A 21,939-nucleotide genomic window follows, 5' to 3' on the forward strand; every position below is an offset into this window, starting at 1 on the left:
TTGGCATTTAACTGCTCCATTCAAATTCCATAGCACCACCACCACTCGCCTGCTACCGATTTGATCGGGCTGCTGGTGCTCCCTTGCACCTGCCAGTGCAGGCGGTCCCTCCTCTTCCCTCCCCCCACCTTTCCTGTCATGGACGGAGGAGCCGGCCAAGGCCGGCTCTTGCGCCCACGACAGGCGTGCGCTACAACAGCTTGTTCTGAATGTGCACGTAAAACCCTATGACATGACATGACATGTATTAAACTTCGAGCTTCATTTATTAACAGAATGATCCTCGCAATTAGCCAGTTTTTAACAAAGCTTGTCTTTTACCAGGTGTTCCAGCCAGTGCACCACGACTGGTATATCAAAGGACGTGGTATGTTCTGATCTCTCTGGAAAATGCATATTAAAACTAAATCCCTTGCTGCTAATGTAACATGTAGCGGATTTCCTCTTAGACCGAATTACCGAATGTTTCACATCCAGTGGTCGATGATAAATAAAACAATATGCTCTAGTGGTGTCGTTAAACAAAACAAACAGGTATTCTTGGTGAAAAGGCTGAAACCGTAAAAAAAATGTCTAGAACTGTGTGGTAATTAACTATGGCGCTGGAATCACATTGATGTGCCCATCATCAGTAATTTATTCACGCCATATTGGTAACAGGTAGATACAGAATATGTAAAAACTGGCAATATCTAGACAACTATATATTATAAAAGTCCGTTTGCGTGAAAACGGAACCAATGAATTGCTATATAACTCTATAGTGAATATGTAAAAACTGGTAATATTTAGACAACTATATATTAGAAATGTCCGTTTGCGTGAAAACGGAACCAATGAATTGCTATATAACTCTGTAGGGAATATGTAAAAACTGGCAATATCTAGACAACTATATATTAGAAATGTCCGTTTGCGTGAAAACGGAACCAATGAATTGCTATATAACTCTGTAGTGAATATGTAAAAACTGGCAATATCTAGACAACTATATATTAGAAATGTCCGTTTGCGTGAAAACGGAACCAATGATTTGCTATATAACTCTATAGTGAATATGTAAAAACTGGCAATATCTAGACAACTATATATTAGAAATGTCCGTTTGCGTGAAAACGGAACCAATGAATTGCTATATAACTCTATAGTGAATATGTAAAAACTGGCAATATCTAGACAACTATATATTAGAAATGTCCGTTTGCGTGAAAACGGAACCAATGAATTGCTATATAACTCTATAGTGAATATGTAAAAACTGGCAATATCTAGACAACTATAAATTAGAAATGTCCGTTTACGTGAAAACGGAACCAATGGATTGCTATATAACTGTATAGTGAATATGTAAAAACTGGCAATATCTAGACAACTATATATTAGAAATGTCCGTTTGCGTGAAAACGGAACCAATGAATTGCTATATAACTCTATAGTGAATATGTAAAACTGGCAATATCTAGACAACTATATATTAGAAATGTCCGTTTGCGTGAAAACGGAACCAATGAATTGCTATATAACTCTATAGTGAATATGTAAAAACTGGCAATATCTAGACAACTATATATTAGAAATGTCCGTTTGCGTGAAAACGGAACCAATGAATTGCTATATAACTCTATAGTGAATATGTAAAAACTGGCAATATCTAGACAACTATATATTAGAAATGTCCGTTTGCGTGTAAACGGAACCAATGAATTGCTATATAACTCTGTAGTGAATATGTAAAAACTGGCAATATCTAGACAACTATATATTAGAAATGTCCGTTTGCGTGAAAACGGAACCAATGAATTGCTATATAACTCTATAGTGAATATGTAAAAAGTGGCAATATCTAGACAACTATATATTAGAAATGTCCGTTTGCGTGAAAACGGAACCAATGATTTGCTATATAACTCTGTAGTGAATATGTAAAAACTCGCAATATCTAGACAACTATATATTAGAAATGTCCGTTTGCGTGAAAACGGAACCAATGAATTGCTATATAACTCTATAGTGAATATGTAAAAAGTGGCAATATCTAGACAACTATATATTAGAAATGTCCGTGAAAACGGAACCAATGAATTGCTATATAACTCTATAGTGAATATGTAAAAACTGGCAATATCTAGACAACTATATATTAGAAATGTCCGTTTGCGTGAAAACGGAACCAATGAATTGCTATAGAACTCTATAGTGAATATGTAAAAACTGGCAATATCTAGACAACTATATATTAGAAATGTCCGTGAAAACGGAACCAATGAATTGCTATATAACTATAATGAATAAGAGGGCGGGACGTAGCCCAGTGGTAAAGCGCCCGCTTGATGCGCGGTTGGTCTAGGATCGAACCCCGTCGGTGGACCCATTGGGCTATTTCTCGTTCCAGCCAGTGCTCCACAACTGGTGTAACAAAGGCAGTGGTATGTACTATCCTGTCTGTGAGATGGTGCATATAAAAGATCCCATGCTGCTAATCGAAAAAAAGTAGCCCATAAAGTGGCAACAGCGGGTTTCCTTTTTCAATATCTGTGTGGTCTGACGCCATATAACCGTAAATAAAATGGTCTGAGTGCGTAGTTAAATAAAGCATTTCCTTCCTTCTATAATGAATAAAGTTAAAATTAATATTAATATATATTATTAAGTTTTAAACCCGTACCAAGTCAAATAATATTTTTTGGAAAAAACCAATATTCAGTGTAAATGAAAACGTTTCTTTACAAATTATCATCAAATTGCATCTAGGCTAAATCTTATTTTACAATGTAGGTATGAAGACAGCGTAGAGAAAGCACGGTTCTACCTTTAGTCTCGGTGTACTGCATTATCGATTATTTCATTAGCAATGCAGCTACGGCTGTTCTAACACTTTGTCTTCACCCCTATATTAATAATGAGATTAATCTATATGTTTTGATGAATATTTGTTAAGAAACTTTTTATTTATACAGAAATGTTTAGTAAAAAAATATCTTTGAGTTGATATTAGTTAAAAACTCAGTGATATGTTTAAATATAATATTTAACATTATTCATTATATAGTTATATGACAATTCATCGGTTCCATTTTCACGCTAAAGGACTATACTTCTAGGCATAAGTTTGTTTTGCGCTCTAACGTCTCTGGGTAGGCCTACATATTCTTGCGAAAAATACACTCGTGCAATAAATAAGAAGCGGCAACAACGTATGTGAAGTTCTGTATATGTGTACAATATCAAAAATTCCCTTTTTTCTTTGGGTACATCTTAAATTTGATCCGACGCCATATAACCGTAAATAAAATGTGTGGAGTGCGACGTTAAATAAAACATATCATTACTTAAATTTGAACTGTCTTTTAGTGGAGTATGATTGTACTTTAAAACTGTCTGATGTTTTGAACCTACAAGCCTTACTTATCCCATTCGTCCCTGTTTGTGGTGAAAATACAATATGTATAAAGTAACTTACGAATCTTCATTTTGGATTGTTGTACCACAATACCAGCTGGTTATCGAAGCAATGCCTGTCGACAAATCTTACTTCTTATCCAGCTATCAGGGCCATATATACATACCTAGCGGCGTGGGTGGGGTGGGCAAGACACACGAGAAACAAAATTACCTTTTTAGTTTAAAGTCCTCGTTTTGTGTAGTCTGATAACAACCTATATTACTGTGCTGTGATTATGTTTTACTGATCATCCGCCCACCCAACCCCACCCCACCCCCGTTATACACCAGGCGTGGATTCAGCCCCCTAGTGTTGGTCATACAATATATATTACTAAATACACAAAAAGCAGGGCCGTACCCTCCGGGGGGGGGGGGGGCAGCTGCCCCCCCCCCCTGAGAATCTTGTCCGATTTTTTTTAAATATATATCTCCAGTAATAGCATAGAAATGTTTAATCTTTATAGTATGTTAAAAATTATTTATAAAATTTAGTGCCCCCCATGGATTTTGGTCAGGGTACGGCCCTGAAAAGGCAGCAAACTAATCTCGTCCACCTGTCAAGCACCTTTAAATTATATTTAAAAGAACAAACAACCCCCTCTATTAAAAAATCCTGGATCCGCGCCTGTACTTGGCTATACAGGGTCTTGGCTGTGACATGGCGATCGGCACGCTGTTATCTGTATACCACGCAATACAGGAATCGGAACACAGAGGCACTATATATATTTTATAACAACAACTTTGGGTCAAAACATTAGACTGGCCGAATTGCTTGTGCGTGCTTCATTTGAACGACAATTTCAAAACAAGTTGGCTATTCGTCAATATAAGCCGTCAAATTTGTGTCTGTATGTACGCACACACACACACACACACACACACACACACACACACACACATTACATATTTTCTGTTTGTAGTGGTGTAATAATTTTAATGGGTTGTGGACAGTCCGTACTAAAGGTAGTCACACACTAACTGACTTCCTTTATCCGTTTTACACGAGCAGTGTTTCCCAAAGGAAACTGGATGGTGAGGTGTCCTGTCCCCCTCCACACACACACACACACACGCGCGCGCACACACGCGCACACACACATACACACACGCACACAGACACACACAGAGACACACATACACACACAGACACACACACACACATAGAGACACAGTCACAGTCACACACACACACACACACACACACACACATACACACTCACACACACATACAGACACGCACACACACACACACACACACACAGCAAAACACAGACACACATAGACACACACACATTCACACACACACACACACGCACACACACATACACTCACAGAGAGAGAGAGAGAGAGAGAGAGAGAGAGAGAGAGAGAGAGAGAGAGAGAGAGAGAGAGAGAGAGAGAGAGAGAGAGAGAGGGGGGGAGTGAAAATGTAGTTTCGGTTTTTTCTAATCTGTATAAAGGTAAAATATCTGGCTCGTGTCCCCCTCCCCCCCCCAAAAAAAAAAAGGTTCGCAATCGTTAATCGCCCTTCGAGTGCTCCATGCTTTTTTTCCTTTTGGGGGGTGGGGGGAGTGTTTGTCCCTTAAAATAAAAAAAAATAAAAGAAGAAGCGGGGAACTGGATGGGTTCCTTCCAACCTCCCCCATATCGAACGAATGCGACGCCATCACCAACCCCTCACCCCAACCTGATGCTATACGCATACATTGATTTGGGACTTTATTCGACACGCGTTTATAGTCCGATTGCGTGGAAAGGGAACCGATGGATTATCATATAACTCTATATAATGAAGAAAGTTAAAATTCATATAAATAAAAATATATTATTACGTTTTAAACTTATACCAACTGAATAATAATAATAGTAATAATAATAATAATAATAATAATTGTAAATAAAAACGTTTCTGTACAAATTATCATCAAATTGCATCTAGGCTAAATCTTATTTTACCATGCAGGTATGAAGACACATTATGGAACAGCCAACATACAATGTTAAGAAGCACGGTCCTACGCTTAGTCTCGGTGTACTGCATTATCGATTAGTGAGATAGCAATGCACCTAAGGCTGTTCTAACATGTTGTCTTCACCCCTGTATTACAAATGAGATTAATCTATATAATTTATTGGGAATTTGTTAAGAAACGTTTTTATTCACACAGATATTTTAGTGGGATTTTTTTGGGTTTTTTTGTTGTTGTTGAGTTCGTATGGTTTTAAAACTCAGTAATATGTTTTAATATAAGTTTTCACATTATTCATTATAGAGTTATATAATATGCCAATTCAACATTATTCATTATAGACTTATATACGCCAATTCAACATTATTCATTATAGAGTTGTATATGCCAATTCATCGTTTCCCTTTTCACACAAATGAACTACAGTACATGCACATGTAGTAGATCTGGAGATAAGGTATTGCAGATATGTTAATTTGTTGTTTTACTGAGCGAAATAATACCCAAGATAAATAGGAATTCTAAAAAAATTAAGGCTCAAAACACAGAATTGGAACCTCACCGTTTAAAAATTGATAGTAATACCGCGCGCAATGTCACAATGATTTATATATTAACAAAATAACAGAATACAGAGATCTGTAATGGTGAAAATAAGCAACCGCACGCAGTCCAGGCCAGGTCAGGTCAGAGGGTTTTACGTGCACATTCAGACCAAGCTATTGTAGCCCACGCCTGTCCTGGGCACAGGTGCTAGCCTTGGTTGGCTCCTCAGTCCAAAACAGGAAATGGGTTGGGGTGGGTGGGAGAGGGGTCGCCCGCACTGACAGGTGCAAGAGAGTACCAGCAGACCGAATAGGGTCGGTAGCGGGCGGGGGTAATTTTGGTGCTATGGGAATTTTTTTAAGTTCCGTAGGATTAAGCCAAAAAGAAATGAAGGAATTTGGGCGCTTTTTTTTTAACTGTCCGCCGAAACATAAAGGTGAGTTACGTATAATTTTGAACTTAGTATGCCGAGAGTAGCTCGTTAAACGCAGTCCGCATACCACCGTACTTAAATAGCCCGAGCAATCGGTCAGAATGGCGTTCTCGTGATTGTGTCCTGTGTAGTAACCTGATTGTTGTTCGGTAGGTTTATTCAGTTTATTACAGCAATTTCTACGTTTTTCATTTATAAATTACAAAAAATACTCTGATTTTTCTTGGGTTTCATGAAAATTACATTATAACTTGAGCACATTGGCTATTTTAGCCCCAAAACAATGATTTTATTATTGGCCAATGTTGTGTCTGATAATCAATAGAGAACCCGGGATCGGACTGTCTTTGTGCGGTAAGTTGCGGTCCTTTGTAGTCATTTGTAATGCTTTGTTTGAGGATACTTGGTAGTAAAATGTACATATTTTACTGTACCAACTAACAACTATTGATCTAAATATAATTTAAACATGCACACTATCATAATATAGCCTCTTGTATTCTAAAATTATAAATATCATAAACACTTCACATTTGAATAACAAAACAAATCGAAAGAAACAACCCCAAACAAGTCATTTAATAATAAGAGAAAAGAAATGGTTTAAATTTTTTGTTTTTTTGTTTTGTTAACCACACCACTAGAGCACATTGATTTTTATTAATCATCGGCTATTGGATGTCAAACATTGGTAATTTTGACATATTGTCGTAGAGAGGAAACCCGCTACAATTTTCCATTAGTACTAAGTATCAAGGGATCTTTTATATGCACCATGGCACATACAGGATAGCACATACAACAACCTTTGATATACCAGTCGTGGTGAACCGTAAATTGGATACATTCACGAAAATAATTTGAAGTGAAATGAATGAATGACACCACTAGAGCAAATTGATTTATTAATCATCGATTATTGGATGTCAAACGTTTGTAGGTTTTTCATTAGTAGCAAGGGATCTTTCTTAGATACCATCCCACAGACAGGATAGCATATACCACGGCCTTTGATATACCAGTTGTGGTGAACTGGCTATAACGATAAATATCCCAGTAGGCCCACTGATGGGGATCGATGTCAGACTGACTGCATCAAGCGAGCACTTTACCACTGGGCTACGTCTCCTCCTCCCCCTTCCCAGAAAAGATAGCACATACCACGGACTTTGATATACCAGTCGTGGTGCACTGGCTGGGACGAGAAATAGCCCAATAGGTTAAAATTGAAAACGTGAATTCACCAGCTGGTGTGACGTCTAAACGGACAGTTATCGTGGTGGTCTCCAGGATGTAATTGTGTAGAACTGGTGTATCAAAGGCCGTGGTATGTGCTATCCTCTCTGTGGGATGTCGTTCTGGCCAGTGCTCCACAACTGGTGTATCAAAGGCCGTGGCATGTGCTATCCTCTCTGTGGGATGTCGTTCTGGCCAGTGCTCCACAACTGGTGTATCAAAGGCCGTGGTATGTGCTATCCTCTCTGTGGGATGTCGTTCCGGCCAGTGCTCCACAACTGGTGTATCAAAGGCCGTGGTATGTGCTATCCTCTCTGTGGGATGTCGTTCCGGCCAGTGCTCCACAACTGGTGTATCAAAGGCCGTGGCATGTGCTATTCTCTCTCTGGGATGTCGTTCTGGCCAGTGCTCCACAACTGGTGTATCAAAGGTCGTGGTATGTGCTATCCTCTCTGTGGAATGGTACATATAAAAGATCCCTTGCTACTAAAGAAACAATGTAGCGGGCTTCCTATCTATGACTATATGTCAAAATTACTGAATGTTTGACATACAATAGCCTATGATTAATACATCGATGTGCTCTAGTGGTGTCGTTTAACATTGTAGGATGGTGCATATAAAATATCTCTTTCTACTAATCGAAAAGATTAGCCCACGATGTGGCGATAGCAGGTTTCCTCTCTCAATATCTGTGTGGTCCTTATACCATATGTCTGACGCCATATAATCGTAAATAAAATTGAGTGCGTCGTTAAATAAAACATTTCCTTCCTTCCTTCCTTCGTTACTTCATTCCAGGATGTAATTAGTTGATTATAAATAGAAACAAAACACACACACACACACACACACACACACACACACACACACACACACACACACACACACACACACACACACACACACACATATCACTACATTGTTTATATTCAAGAACAACGAGTGAACGGAAAAGAAAGTCATTGGATGATCCAGAGAGGGGTCACAGGGGTCCTTCCACAATATACGAAACTGAACTACCCTCAATACGAATAATGATGATGATCATAGAGCTTGGTGCATGTACAGACATTTCCTTTCGGTTTTCACGTTAATGCTGATGCATAGCTTCTGTACTCTGACTTCAGTGGACTTGGTTTCAGTTTGGAGTTTTCCTTCGGTTTTCACGCTAATGCTGATGCATAGCTTCTGTACTCTGACTTCAGTGGACTTGGTTTCACTTTGGAGTTTTCTTTCGGTTTTCACGCTAATGCTGATGCATAGATTCTGTACTCTGACTTCAGTGGACTTGGTTTCAGTTTGGAGTTTTCCTTCGGTTTTCACGCTAATGCTGATGCATAGCTTCTGTACTCTGACTTCAGTTGGAGTTTTCCTTCGGTTTTCACGCTAATGCTGATGCATAGATTCTGTACTCTGACTTCAGGACTTGGTTTTCAGTTTGGAGTTTTTTTCCTTCGGTTTTCACGCTAATGCTGATGCATAGCTTCTGTACTCTGACTTCAGTGGACTTGGTTTCAGTTTGGAGTTTTCCTTCGGTTTCCACGCTAATGCTGATGCATAGCTTCTGTACTCTGACTTCAGTGGACTTGGTTTCAGTTTGGAGTTTTCCTTCGGTTTCCACGCTAATGCTGATGCATAGCTTCTGTACTCTTACTTCAGTGGACTTGGTTTCAGTTTGGAGTTTTCCTTCGGTTTTCACGCTAATGCTGATGCATAGCTTCTGTACTCTGACTTCAGTGGACTTGGTTTCACTTTGGAGTTTTCCTTCGGTTTTCACGCTAATGCTGATGCATAGATTCTGTACTCTGACTTCAGTGGACTTGGTTTCAGTTTGGAGTTTCTTCGGTTTTCACGCTAATGCTGATGCATAGATTCTGTACTCTGACTTCAGTGGACTTGGTTTCAGTTTGGAGTTTTCCTTCGGTTTTCACGCTAATGCTGATGCATAGATTCTGTACTCTGACTTCAGTGGACTTGGTTTCAGTTTGGAGTTTTCCTTCGGTTTTCACGCTAATGCTGATGCATAGCTTCTGTACTCTGACTTCAGTGGACTTGGTTTCAGTTTGGAGTTTTCCTTCGGTTTTCACGCTAATGCTGATGCATAGATTCTGTACTCTGACTTCAGTGGACTTGGTTTCAGTTTGGAGTTTTCCTTCGGTTTTCACGCTAATGCTGATGCATAGCTTCTGTACTCTGACTTCAGTGGACTTGGTTTCCCTTCGTTTGGAGTTTTCCTTCGGTTTCCACGCTAATGCTGATGCATAGCTTCTGTACTCTGACTTCAGTGGACTTGGTTTCAGTTTGGAGTTTTCCTTCGGTTTTCACGCTAATGCTGATGCATAGCTTCTGTACTCTGACTTCAGTGGACTTGGTTTCAGTTTGGAGTTTTCCACGCTTCGGTTTTCACGCTAATGCTGATGCATAGCTTCTGTACTCTGACTTCAGTGGACTTGGTTTCAGTTTGGAGTTTTCCTTCGGTTTCCACGCTAATGCTGATGCATAGCTTCTGTACTCTGACTTCAGTGGACTTGGTTTCAGTTTGGAGTTTTCCTTCGGTTTCCACGCTAATGCTGATGCATAGCTTCTGTACTCTGACTTCAGTGGACTTGGTTTCAGTTTGGAGTTTTCCTTCGGTTTTCACGCTAATGCTGATGCATAGCTTCTGTACTTTGACTTCAGTGGACTTGGTTTCAGTTTGGAGTTTCCTTCTCCTAGGATTCTCAGCCTCTTCAGCCCAGTTTTGATTCTGGAGTTTGCTTCTCCTAGACAGTTGTCTTTCCTGACACACGTCCTCTGTCTGTCCGGTCCATATTAGTCTAGTCTCTACCCTTTGACCAGTCCAGCTTGGGTGACCCTACTGGCTGGCATAGCTCTCCGAGTCATTGAGACAGGCAAACTACCTCACCACGTCAAGGAATGGACCATGAGATAGGAATACGAATATTTGTGCATCTTTATTTTTAAAAATTTAGGGAACCATGCCACCAAACGTCGTACAAAATCCTCCACCGCAAAAAACTAAATTGGTTTGGTATGTTGTTCAGTTCTTTGTTTCTGTTTCATTTATCTATTTATTGGTTCAATTTGAGTACTTAATACGTCTCTATATTTCATAAATGTTTGTCTAAGCATCTAGAAAGTTAGCTTTTTGAGTAGTTCTCTCTTCTACTTAGTATCGACAAATAAAATTGTTAGGCCTAAAAAAAGAAACCCACAACAAAACAGTATGTGTTTGTTTCAGGTTTCATCTTTGGAAACAATAGGGTAGGTAGGTAGGAAGTTTAAAAAATCGAACCCAACCGAAACACCGTAATCGGCGGAGGTGTTCCGAATCTAGTTTGCCAATTGCAGATAATCAGGGATCATGATGTTTAATTAATTAATTAATTTTTCGTTTGCTTAATAAAATTTCAGGATCGTTACATAGAAATAGGTTAGAGCTGGAAACACATATATTTTTAGGCCTCATCAACTCTTAACTTCTGTGTCATTTACCCAGTTACTGGTTCTATTTCAGTACTTCTCTTCATACTGCAACGTAGAAGATACAGCAGTAAATGTTCATTCCAGTCTGGATTAAGAGAGATTCGTAGACAAAACAAGACATTGTGATACAGTACAGAACTTTATAGTTCAAGTCTTAAAAGAAATATGTCTAACAGTGTATATAGATGTGTCGAACGTGGAATCTCACTAAAACACTTTGAGGATAACTCTGATCTGGAAGTCCAAGCATCAACCCATTCCTGTGACAAGCCTTTCCAATGTGGGATGTGTTTCAAGTGTTTCTCTTACAAGTGTCACGTTAAGCGGCACATGAGGATCCACACTGATCCACGACTGAATCAACGTGAGGCCAGCATCAAATGCTATCGCGTGAATGTTTTATTCCAAAAGCACAGGTTCATTCACCCTGAGGTTCAGGATTTCAATTGTGATGTGTGTGGAGAACGTTTCTCCAGCATTTGCAACTTGAAACATCATAACATGTTGGTTCACAAGCCTTCCAAATCCTTCAAGTGCCCAGAGTGTTCAAAGTGTTTCACTCGACCTTTCGTCTTGAAACAACATATGTTGCTCCACAGCGGCGTTAAGCCACACAAATGTGATGTATGTGCCAAACGTTTCACTCAGCGCTCCAACTTGCGTGCACATATGTTAGTTCACCTTGATGATAAGCATTTTAACTGTGACGTGTGTGAAAAGATTTTCTCACAAAACAAATCCTTGAAAAGACACATGTTCATTCACACTCATGATAAACCTTACAGGTGTGATGCGTGTGGGAAACACTTCTCACGAAATTCTAACTTGAAAGAACACATGATCACTCACGTTAAACCTTTCATATGTGAGGTGTGTGCAAAACGTTTCTCCCGTAACAGAAACTTGAAAACACATATGTTGATGCACTCTGGCGTTAAACCTTTTGTGTGTGATGTGTGCAAAAAGGGCTTTTCGCGCAATGCCAACTTGAGACAGCATATGTTGATACACACTGGTAGGGAAACTTTCAGATGTGAGGTGTGTACCAAGTGTTTCCCACTAAGCACCTACTTGAAACAGCATATGTTGGTTCACTCTGGTGCTAAACCATTCAAGTGTGAGGTATGTGGATGTTGTTTTTCACACAATGCCAACTTGAGACAGCATATGTTGGTTCACTCTGGTGCTAAACCATTCAAGTGTGAGGTATGTGGATGTTGTTTTTCACGCAATGCCAACTTGAGACAGCATATGTTGGTTCACTCTGGAGAAACACGTTTCAAAAGTGAACCTGCACACGGTGATTCCCCACTATTCTCAGCTTGACAAACGACAGTGACACGTAGCTAAGAGGAACCAGCCTCGGTAAGATATATTGGTGCAGAAAGTGTTATGGTGTGAATATTTTATTCCAGAAACACAGATTTGTTCTGCAACTTGCGGGCTAGTAAATTTTAGTTGGTTCTGGTCTGGCGGGCTGGTGAAATACATGGGTGCAGAAAGTACTTGTCCGCTCACCAAATGGAAGGAAAACGTCTGACAGACGCACAAATAAAATGCAACTACCTATCTAACGGGTGATCTGTCTTTTTGTGACCGTAGTTTGTTTGTTTGTATTTGGGTCTGTTTCAAAGAATATGCGAGGTGTGACTACTCCAAACTGAGCTGCAGATTGTGAGTGTTATGGTCATAGGAACAGCATTGTCTACTATCGGACTTGTATGAGATGTGATTACTCACAAACTGTACTGCAAATAGTCAGTGGTTGTCATAATAACAACATTGCCCACTAGCAGACGTGTATGAGATGTGATTACTCACAAACTGTGGTGCAGATTGTGTGTGTTATGGTCATAGGAACAGCATTGTCCATGTATGGGCACGGATCTAACATTTTAGGGGTGGGGTGGCCGAATATTAATGTAATGAGGTTCGATTGGTTAATAGTAGTTTGGATGTGGGTGGGTATGATGTATCATCTATATATGCGCCATCCCAAAGACAGGATAGTACATACCACGGCCATTGATTTAGCAGTTGTGGTGCACTGTCTGAGACAAGAAATAGCCCAATGTTTGACATCCAACAGCCAATGATTAATTAATCAATGTGCTCTTGATGCACGGTTGATCTGGTCTAGGATCGGTCCCCGTCGGTAGGTCCATTGGGCTATTTCTCGCTCCAACCCGTGCACCACGACTGGTATATCAAAGGCCGTGGTGTGTGCATATAAAAGATAACTTGCTGCTAATCGAAAAGAGTTGTCCACGAAGTGGCGACAGAGGGTGTCCGCCTGGTTGTTAACCATATGTCTGACGCCATATAACCAAAAATAAAATGTGTTGAGTGTGTTGTTAAATAAACCATTTCCTTCCTATTTGACTGGAGTTTGGTAGCCTGAGACGGAGGGTCACCATAAAAAACAACATATTCCTGCTCATAGACCCCATATACATGTACTTAACCATATGTGTGACACCACATAACCGTAAATAAAATGTGTCGAGTGCATCGTTACCTGGGCAAAGATTTTCGAAGCAATCTTAGCCTACGAAATCGTAAAACCAACGTTTGGACGGTTATGATCGCTCTCTGCCGTTCTAGAGCTAGACGGACGTTTGGACGGTTATGATCGCTTTCTGCCGTTCGAGAGCTAGACAGACGTTTGGACGGTTATGATCGCTCTCTGCCGTTCGTTCGAGAGCTACACGGACATTTGGACGGTTACGACCACTCTCTGCCGTTCATTCGAGAGCTAGATGGACATTTGGACGGTTATGATCGCTCTCTGCAGTTCGTTCTAGAGCTAGACGGACGTTTGGACGGTTATGATCGCTTTCTGCCGTTCGAGAGCTAGACAGACGTTTGGACGGTTATGATCGCTCTCTGCCGTTTGTTCGAGAGCTACACGGACATTTGGACGGTTACGACCACTCTCTGCCGTTCATTCGAGAGCTAGATGGACATTTGGACGGTTATGATCGCTCTCTGCAGTTCGTTCGAGAGCTAGATGGACGTTTGGACGGTTATGATCGCTCTCTGCCGTTCGAGAGCTAGACGGACGTTCGAACGGTTAAGATCACTCTGCCGTTCGTTCGAGAGCTAGACGGACGTTTGGACGGTTATGATCACTCTCCGCCGTTCGTTCGAGAGCTAGACAGACGTTTGGACGGTTACGATCACTCTCTGCCGTTCGAGTGCTAGACGGATGTTTGGACGGTTATGATCGCTCTCTGCCGTTCGTTCGAGAGCTACACGGACGTTCGGACGGTTATGGTCGCTGTCTCAATCAGAGGTTATTCTATGGCGAAAAACGCAGAATGGCCGAGTACAACGACGGTAGACAAAGATTCGCACTCTAATACAACACGCATTCTATGTTTGATGCTAAATACCTTTACACTGATCATTTCCGAGTTCATCGATAACAAATATTTTACATAGTGGCCACTACTACTAATAATAATAATAGATTTTTATTTCAGATCAGAGATCCATAGAACATATATAAACATCACATACAAAACTGATTACATAATATACAGCAGCTTGTGCCAGCGATTTACACATACATATTTGACGTACACAGTTGTACACCGCAGGTGGGCAAGTAGGTAGTTTGAAGTTGTTTCTATTTTGCTCCTCAGCGAATATGCTGTTGAGCGAAGTAAAGCCCCAAAGCTTTTTAGTCGATGACTGACAAACATCTTGCTGGCACTGTATGGTCATCGTTGTCCGATCATCCATCGGTATGCATTATTATAACATATGTTAAGATCCTTCATGGTATACATACACTACATGACATATGCTACATGAAGATGAAGAAACACGACAGGACCACCTTTCAATAATGTTCCAGTTAAATACGTAGGCGCTGACAGGTTTCATCACTGACATCATTACATATTATCATTCTGTTTATTTAATAAAATGTCTACAGTCAGTTAAGAATATCTCTGCAAGTATTGATCAGTTAAAAGAAGAGCTACATGGCCAGAAGAGACAGGTTGACACCCCAAAAACTTCAATTCCTAAAGAGGAGCAGCACAAGAACCAGTGAGCATGAACAAACACTTCTTATCATTGGAAGCTCAATGCTGAAAAACATCAGTTTAGAGGTCTTAAATCTGATGTATCGATAAGCACAAACAGAGGTGCAAGCATTAAACAACTGTCCGATAAACTTGCAAAATTGACCCTAACAAGTTTCAGAGCTGTTATCATTTATATTGGCGATAACGATGCGGCTAAAGGCAACTCTGTTGATCAGATAACACAAGAGTACCAGGAACGTATTGATATGATCAAACAAAAATGTCGATACAAAATCCATCTCTATGGGTTGTGCCCAAGGACAGACGTTGATTTAGTTTCTTATGGTGATACAATCGCACAGCTAGCTGAAAGAAACAAAATAGGATTCATCAAAGTGTACAGTTTGTTTGAGTTTGGTACGGGTGCTACAGTTAAACACCTGTACGATCGTGATGGAATTCACTGGAATACGACAGGAACATCATTTGTTTTTAGCATTGCTAATGCACCTGAACGTGTTTGAAGAAAATCTTGTGATTAAAATTGTGTACCTTTTACGAAATATGGATTTCAAGTAAAATTACGGTATAAGATATGCTGTATTTATTGTGTAGCTGGCCACCATGATTTATTTATTTTCGTTAAAATAGCTCCTTGCTGAAAACAACAACACCAAAACAAACACAATATTTATATATGACGGTGGGAGGTGAGGGGCGAAACGACCTCTTCAGAGGACGAACTTACCCGAGACGAAACGACTCAGGGCGAATCTGGATAAGGGTGAAACGACCGGATACCGTCTGGCTCTCGAATGGCAGAGACCTACACTTCTCTGTTCATGGAGACTTTATTCTCTAAAGCTGAATTATTTAACAGAGTATATATCTGTAAAGACGAAATCATTTATCTGTTCATGGAGACTTTACTCTCTAAAGCTGAATTATTTAACAGAGTATATATCTGTAAAGACGAACTCATTTATCGCATTCAGCATATCATCGTACTTACTTAGTCCGAACAACCGGTCGAATTATTCAACAGTACATCTATAAAGAGGAAATAATTAATCGCAGTCCGCATATCATAGTACATACATAGTCCGAATAACTGGTCAGAATACCTTCCTTGTGACAGTTTTCTTTGTGATAACCCAATTGATATTCAGTAAGGTTGCTAGTCACTTCGTACCATGGTCATTCCGTACTTAATTTGGTCGTTTCGTACCCTGGTCATTGCGTACCATTGCAAAAAGTCATTTCTTACAATGGCATAACAATTTATAACAATCACCCCGGTAGTGTATTTTACAAAATAACAAAATTACAAATTTGTGGTTAATTTAAGGGATATTTTATCAGCAAAAGACTAAAAATTATTGCCACTTTGTATAAACATTAGCAATTGGCTAATTTGGCAATCAATAGAGTAGTTAATGTTTTATTGGTTGTTGTTTGTTTATTTCGTAAACAAATAAGATGCAAATAAGTAATATTCGGGTATTTCAACTGGTAACTGAAAAACATGTTCATATATATTTATTATTATTAGCATATTTATTAATTGTGAATATAAAAAGCGCATTTTGGTCAACTGGATTATTGCCGACTTATTACAGTAGAAAAACTGTTTCCCTTCGTAGATATTTTTTCCATACAAGTGTGCAAGTAATCTAGTCTCTAAGTTCTTTTCTCGTTTGATGAAAATTGTATACAAAACTATACGGATTATCTTGGACCTGAAATGTATTCATCTCACCTGCTTTAAGGGCTATGCATGTTTAATGTGTTAGTTTGAACATACAGGCAGAGCAATGGGGACGATGTGTTGATATTTTCCATATTAATAAACGCTCTTGGCGAATCCTCTATTTATCATATAATATTTATTTTGATGTGCGTATTTCGGTATCGTCAATATCATATATTATATACTGACACACAATGAAAACGCAAAAACAACTTTTCATTGCAAATAACGACAAACTATTAATGAATTGATAGATAATGTAATATGACATTAATGACTGGTATTTATGAGATACATTCACATGCAAACATGGCCAGTTATCATCAGTAATCGAGTTGCATTCGTAATCAAAAAGTTCAACTCCCCCATATCAAGATCAGTATCTGGTGTGTCCACTATTGGCCCGTGAGCATGCGTGAAGACGACGGGGAAAGGATTGGCACAAACATCTCAAATAAGCCACAGGAATGTTCCTCCACTCCTCCTGCAACGCCTGTGCAAGCTCAGCGACGTTACGCGGTGGTGGCTGGCGGTGACGTACACGACGTCCTAACTCATCTCACATGTGTTCAATTGGATTCAAATCCGGCGAAACGGCGGGCCAGTTCATAACGGTGATACCGGCTTGTTGCAGGAATGCCTGGATAATTCTTGCAGTATGTGGACGGGCATTGTCTTGTTGAAACAGAAGGGGACCTCCTGGTCTTCGGTGACGGCGCAAAAGTGGCTGGAGAACTGGTCTTAGAATAACGTCAACATAACGCTGGGCTGTAAGGGCATCGTGGACAATGATGAGATCACTCCTAAAATCACAGTACCGTTCATGGAGTCTCCTGTACACACGTGCTCTTCCATCGGCAAAGGAGACAGAGAAACGGGACTCATCTGAGAAAACAATGCTCCGGTAAAAGGCTGGTGGATGATTACCATTCTGGAGAGCAAACTGTAGTCTCGCAGCACGAGGTCGCGGTGTCATGATGTTACCGTTGTACGGGCGTCTGCATCTGAGTCAAGCCGTTCTGAGTCGACGGATTACCGTCATCGGATGGATAGGCCTTCCATGACGTCCTATCATGTTGCTTGCTGTCATCGTCGCAGTTCTGAACCGTTCACGGAGGTGGTGTCGTCGAATCTGCCGATCTTGGCGTGGGGTCGTAACGGGACGCTGACCAGGTCGAGGTCGATCACGAACACTCCCGGTCTGTTGATGACGTTCAACAAGTCCAATAGTTGATGGATGGACTCTGAAGGTCCTAGCAACTTGGCTTTGCGAAGTCCCACTTGAAACATGCCCAACGCTCGCTTCCTTTGTTCTTCTCTGAGTCGTGGCATTCTTAATATGACGAGGAATATGACACCGTTACGTGACTTTTATGTGTCCAAATACTGACATTTCACGTGCATTGCATACAGCATGATCGAGCATGTAGTGAACGCATTTCACACTATTTTGTGTGTTTTTGCTATTGTATGTGTAACAAGAACAAAACCAGGATTCAAACCAAGGCAAAAGTACCAACAAATGGCTTCCTCTCATAAATTGTTATTTTAAGTCCAATAAATATATTTTTCATAAATCACAACAAAATATTGAAAAATATCTGTTTTGCGTTTTCATTGTGTGTCAGTATATTATAAAAATTGTAACCCAATAATTTTGGGTTATGCTATTGCAAGCTGTAACGAGGTCTGACTGCATGCATGTATAACTTGTTTTTTTACCTTATGCAAAATTTTAACTTGTCCAAAGTTTGAAAAGAAGACCTAATAAATAAATAATACTTTGTTGGTCCATTATGTTGTTTTGTTGTTTTTGACTAATAATTATCTGGAGCCATTTCACACAAAATAGAAGTTGGCAGTTAGTAGTAAATACCATATACGGCTCTTGTCAGGTAAAATGGAAATAACAGTTAACAGGTATTATAGCCTGTAGCCAGCCATTTTTGCGAGGGGTGGGGTGGGGGGTGGGGTGCGTTTTGAGATGCTGGGTAGAACTAAATTTATATCATGGGTGATATATCCAGCGACCGATGGGCGCGAGAGGTCTAGGGGGTCGGGGGCATGCTTCCCCGGAAAAGTTTTAAGTGTAGATGCTCTCAGAGGTGCATTTTGAAGCTATTTGTGATGGGTTTTTAATATTTTATTTCAGGTATTTTGAGGTCGTAGCGCGTACATTTTTTTTTTCTTTTAATAAAACTTCAAGAGCAGCAGTAAACTTTAACTACACTAAATGTGTGACACGTTGTGAAAACCTACCTGTGCTCGACTATGGGCCAGGTACGACTGAGCAGTGTCAATCTAATTAAAATTAACTCCACTATTACATGTGGATCTAACAGCAGCCCGTTGGAGCTCATGTCCAGTTGACCTTTCATTCGACCAATCAAAACCTTACTTGCAAAATCATGCCAGTGATTTGAAAAGAATTTGAAAACATTCGGGATCATGCCGAGGGTATACGAAATGATTCGGGTGAATTAGACCAGTAGAGCTAATTTTAATCAGATTGGAACAGTGTCGCACTCATAACATAGAGCGATCGTACTCCAGTATAACCATCACTCAAAATATGGATACGGTCATTGACACACTTGGCAGAAGCAAGGGGCGAGACGCATATTTTTTTTCTAAGACCAGCATATATACTCTTAATAGGGGACCTTGAAATATTAATGTTAGAACATCCTAGTAAAGAACGTTCAGGTCTGTTTATCAACACACCGAAACATATTCCATATAATTTGCACATGCATCACACAGTTGCCCGGTACACGTGCGTGGAGTATCATTCTCGATTTTGATAATTTCCAGGAAGGTCCATTAAACACTGTGGAAGATTATTTCTGTCAATCTTTTTCATTCTGTTGAATATACAGTTATTGTTTTGTTTCTAGTCATTTTTATTGTTTGAATTTGCGATTTACTGATAAAAAAGTAAACTTTCAAATTTCACTTCTGACCCCAATCGCCCTTCAAGATCTTTGGTGATCATAAAACCTACTGTAATACTGAACTACCGGTTATAATGTTTGTCCAATTAATTCACTATTATCATGTAACCATTCCTCACAGCTAATATACCTTACAATTTTGGCAATTGTAAATTCTTATTAGAGTTCCCCTACTTTTTGTGAAGAGTATATAATAAGTGAACAGAACTAGTTACACTGTGAAACAATACATTTCTATTTTGTACTTTAATACTGGTTAATTGTAATCCATGTAAAATGCGTAGTGGTTCGTTTGCAAACCTATATAGCTGTTTGGTCGTGCTTAATGCAAATGTGAATAAACGTTATCGAGATTCGGGTATTTTTTTTAAAAACCTCTAAATTCAGGAAAAACTCAGCCTTTGCTGCACGTTTTTGTGCTTCGCTCTCTTTGCTGAGGTCGTCCCATGATAGTCGTAGTTTGTGAGTCGACAAAATACTGCGCCACAATTACTTACATGATAGACTGGTTCTCAATTGAATATACCCATAGGGATGCCTTGTAATATCATTCGAGTAACGCATGTACCATTTTAGGCCTAAAGGTATATTTGAGCTTCTACAGAGACGAGCCAAATAATATCAGATTGCGGGCAACTAATAATGGTTTCGAATAAACTAACATTTAATACAGCCATTTGTTAAGGTAAACGTTAAAATACTTATAATAGGAAATAAAAAAACATTATACATTTTTTGGGCGGAACTCCAATTCTCGCGGGGGGGGGGGGGGTGTGTGTGTGTGTGTGTGATAAATTAGCCATCACTCGATCATGCAAGTTCACAATGACCTTGACCTTGACAATAATCTCTGTACATGGCTCTGAATGGAGTTTTAATCAAAGTTAGCACTGAAGAAAAGTTGGTTTTGGCCTATAATTCATACTGTAAAGATTTCAATAATTTCTTTTTACATGGTATTTGACTTGCCATATACAACTGCTCTTAAATATGGTATTATATATAAGCAACCTGAACTAAGATTTTAATAGCAATTTATTTTTATATTAAAAATAGCATGTCCCAATAGTGGGTTAATGTCTTTAGTTTCCATTAACATTGTTAATTTTTTATGTATGAAATTTTGAAAACTCAAATTTGTAAAGAAGTTGATTTTTATTGTCTTTTTGACATATTTATAGGGTGCTAAGTTATATTTTAGACAAATTTGTAGTTTTATGCAAAATTTAAAGTAAATTTTAAGAAAAACTTTACCAAAAACATAATTAAATTTGTTGTCACTATTGTGCCTTCTGTTCTTATTTGTACATAACAATAAGGTTGTTAAACATATACTTAGATCTCCAGATAATTTTTTTTTTTTAATAATCACTTGGTTAGCTCTTATGAAAAGCATTTTGAGTTTATACTAGATTCAGAACCAATTTTTTCAGATCTGATTTTGGATTAAGTTGATAGTTTAATTGTTAAAGCTGTATTACCTAATGTTACTAGCTAAATAAAATGCTGGATTACAGATTGTAGGAATACATCTAATGTACATATTGTATTCATCCGGATTAGAAAATAATGCAAGAAAATAGATGTTCGGGTAATTTTGTCATTTAAAAATAGTTTTTTTCAGTAATTAATCACAAATAAATGTGTTAAAGCTGCATGATTATTCCAGATATCACAACTATTAAAACCTCCAACTACAGTAGGCTATAAATAAAATATAGTCAGGAATATTGGTGGCTGCCAATTTTTTGATGGTTCTTATGAAAATCAGCATGGCCAATGGATTTGAAATTCGCACACCTGGTAACTTGAAGACACCCACACCCAGCATACAGGATTTCCTCCCATAATGTTCAGGACATTAAGTCATTACTTCATACAGTTACAGTCATGTTGTGTTTCCTTCCTCAGACAGTGTATTTTTTTAATACTGATATTTCTTTGATGTGCCTGTTACGGTCTTCATAATCTAGGGGTAATCAAGTGCATGTGTTTTAATGGAATTCTTTATAGAGGTACTCTGACTATCTTTTTTGTCTCTACATATATACCTGAGTACACACACCCAACTGAAAGT

General features: G+C 39.1%; 1 protein-coding gene across 1 annotated transcript; it reads left to right on the forward strand.

Moving 5' to 3' along the window:
- The first annotated feature begins 11,286 nt into the window (after positions 1-11,286).
- On the forward strand, positions 11,287-12,447 carry LOC121373499 (gastrula zinc finger protein xLCGF3.1-like). Its single transcript, XM_041500169.1, has one exon. The coding sequence runs from the start codon at positions 11,287-11,289 to the stop codon at positions 12,445-12,447; it is 1,161 nt and encodes a 386-aa protein (XP_041356103.1).
- Positions 12,448-21,939: the final 9,492 nt, after the last annotated feature.

Source organism: Gigantopelta aegis, chromosome 5 (genome assembly GCF_016097555.1).
Source record: "Gigantopelta aegis isolate Gae_Host chromosome 5, Gae_host_genome, whole genome shotgun sequence".
Classification (NCBI taxonomy): Eukaryota; Metazoa; Mollusca; class Gastropoda; order Neomphalida; family Peltospiridae; genus Gigantopelta; species Gigantopelta aegis.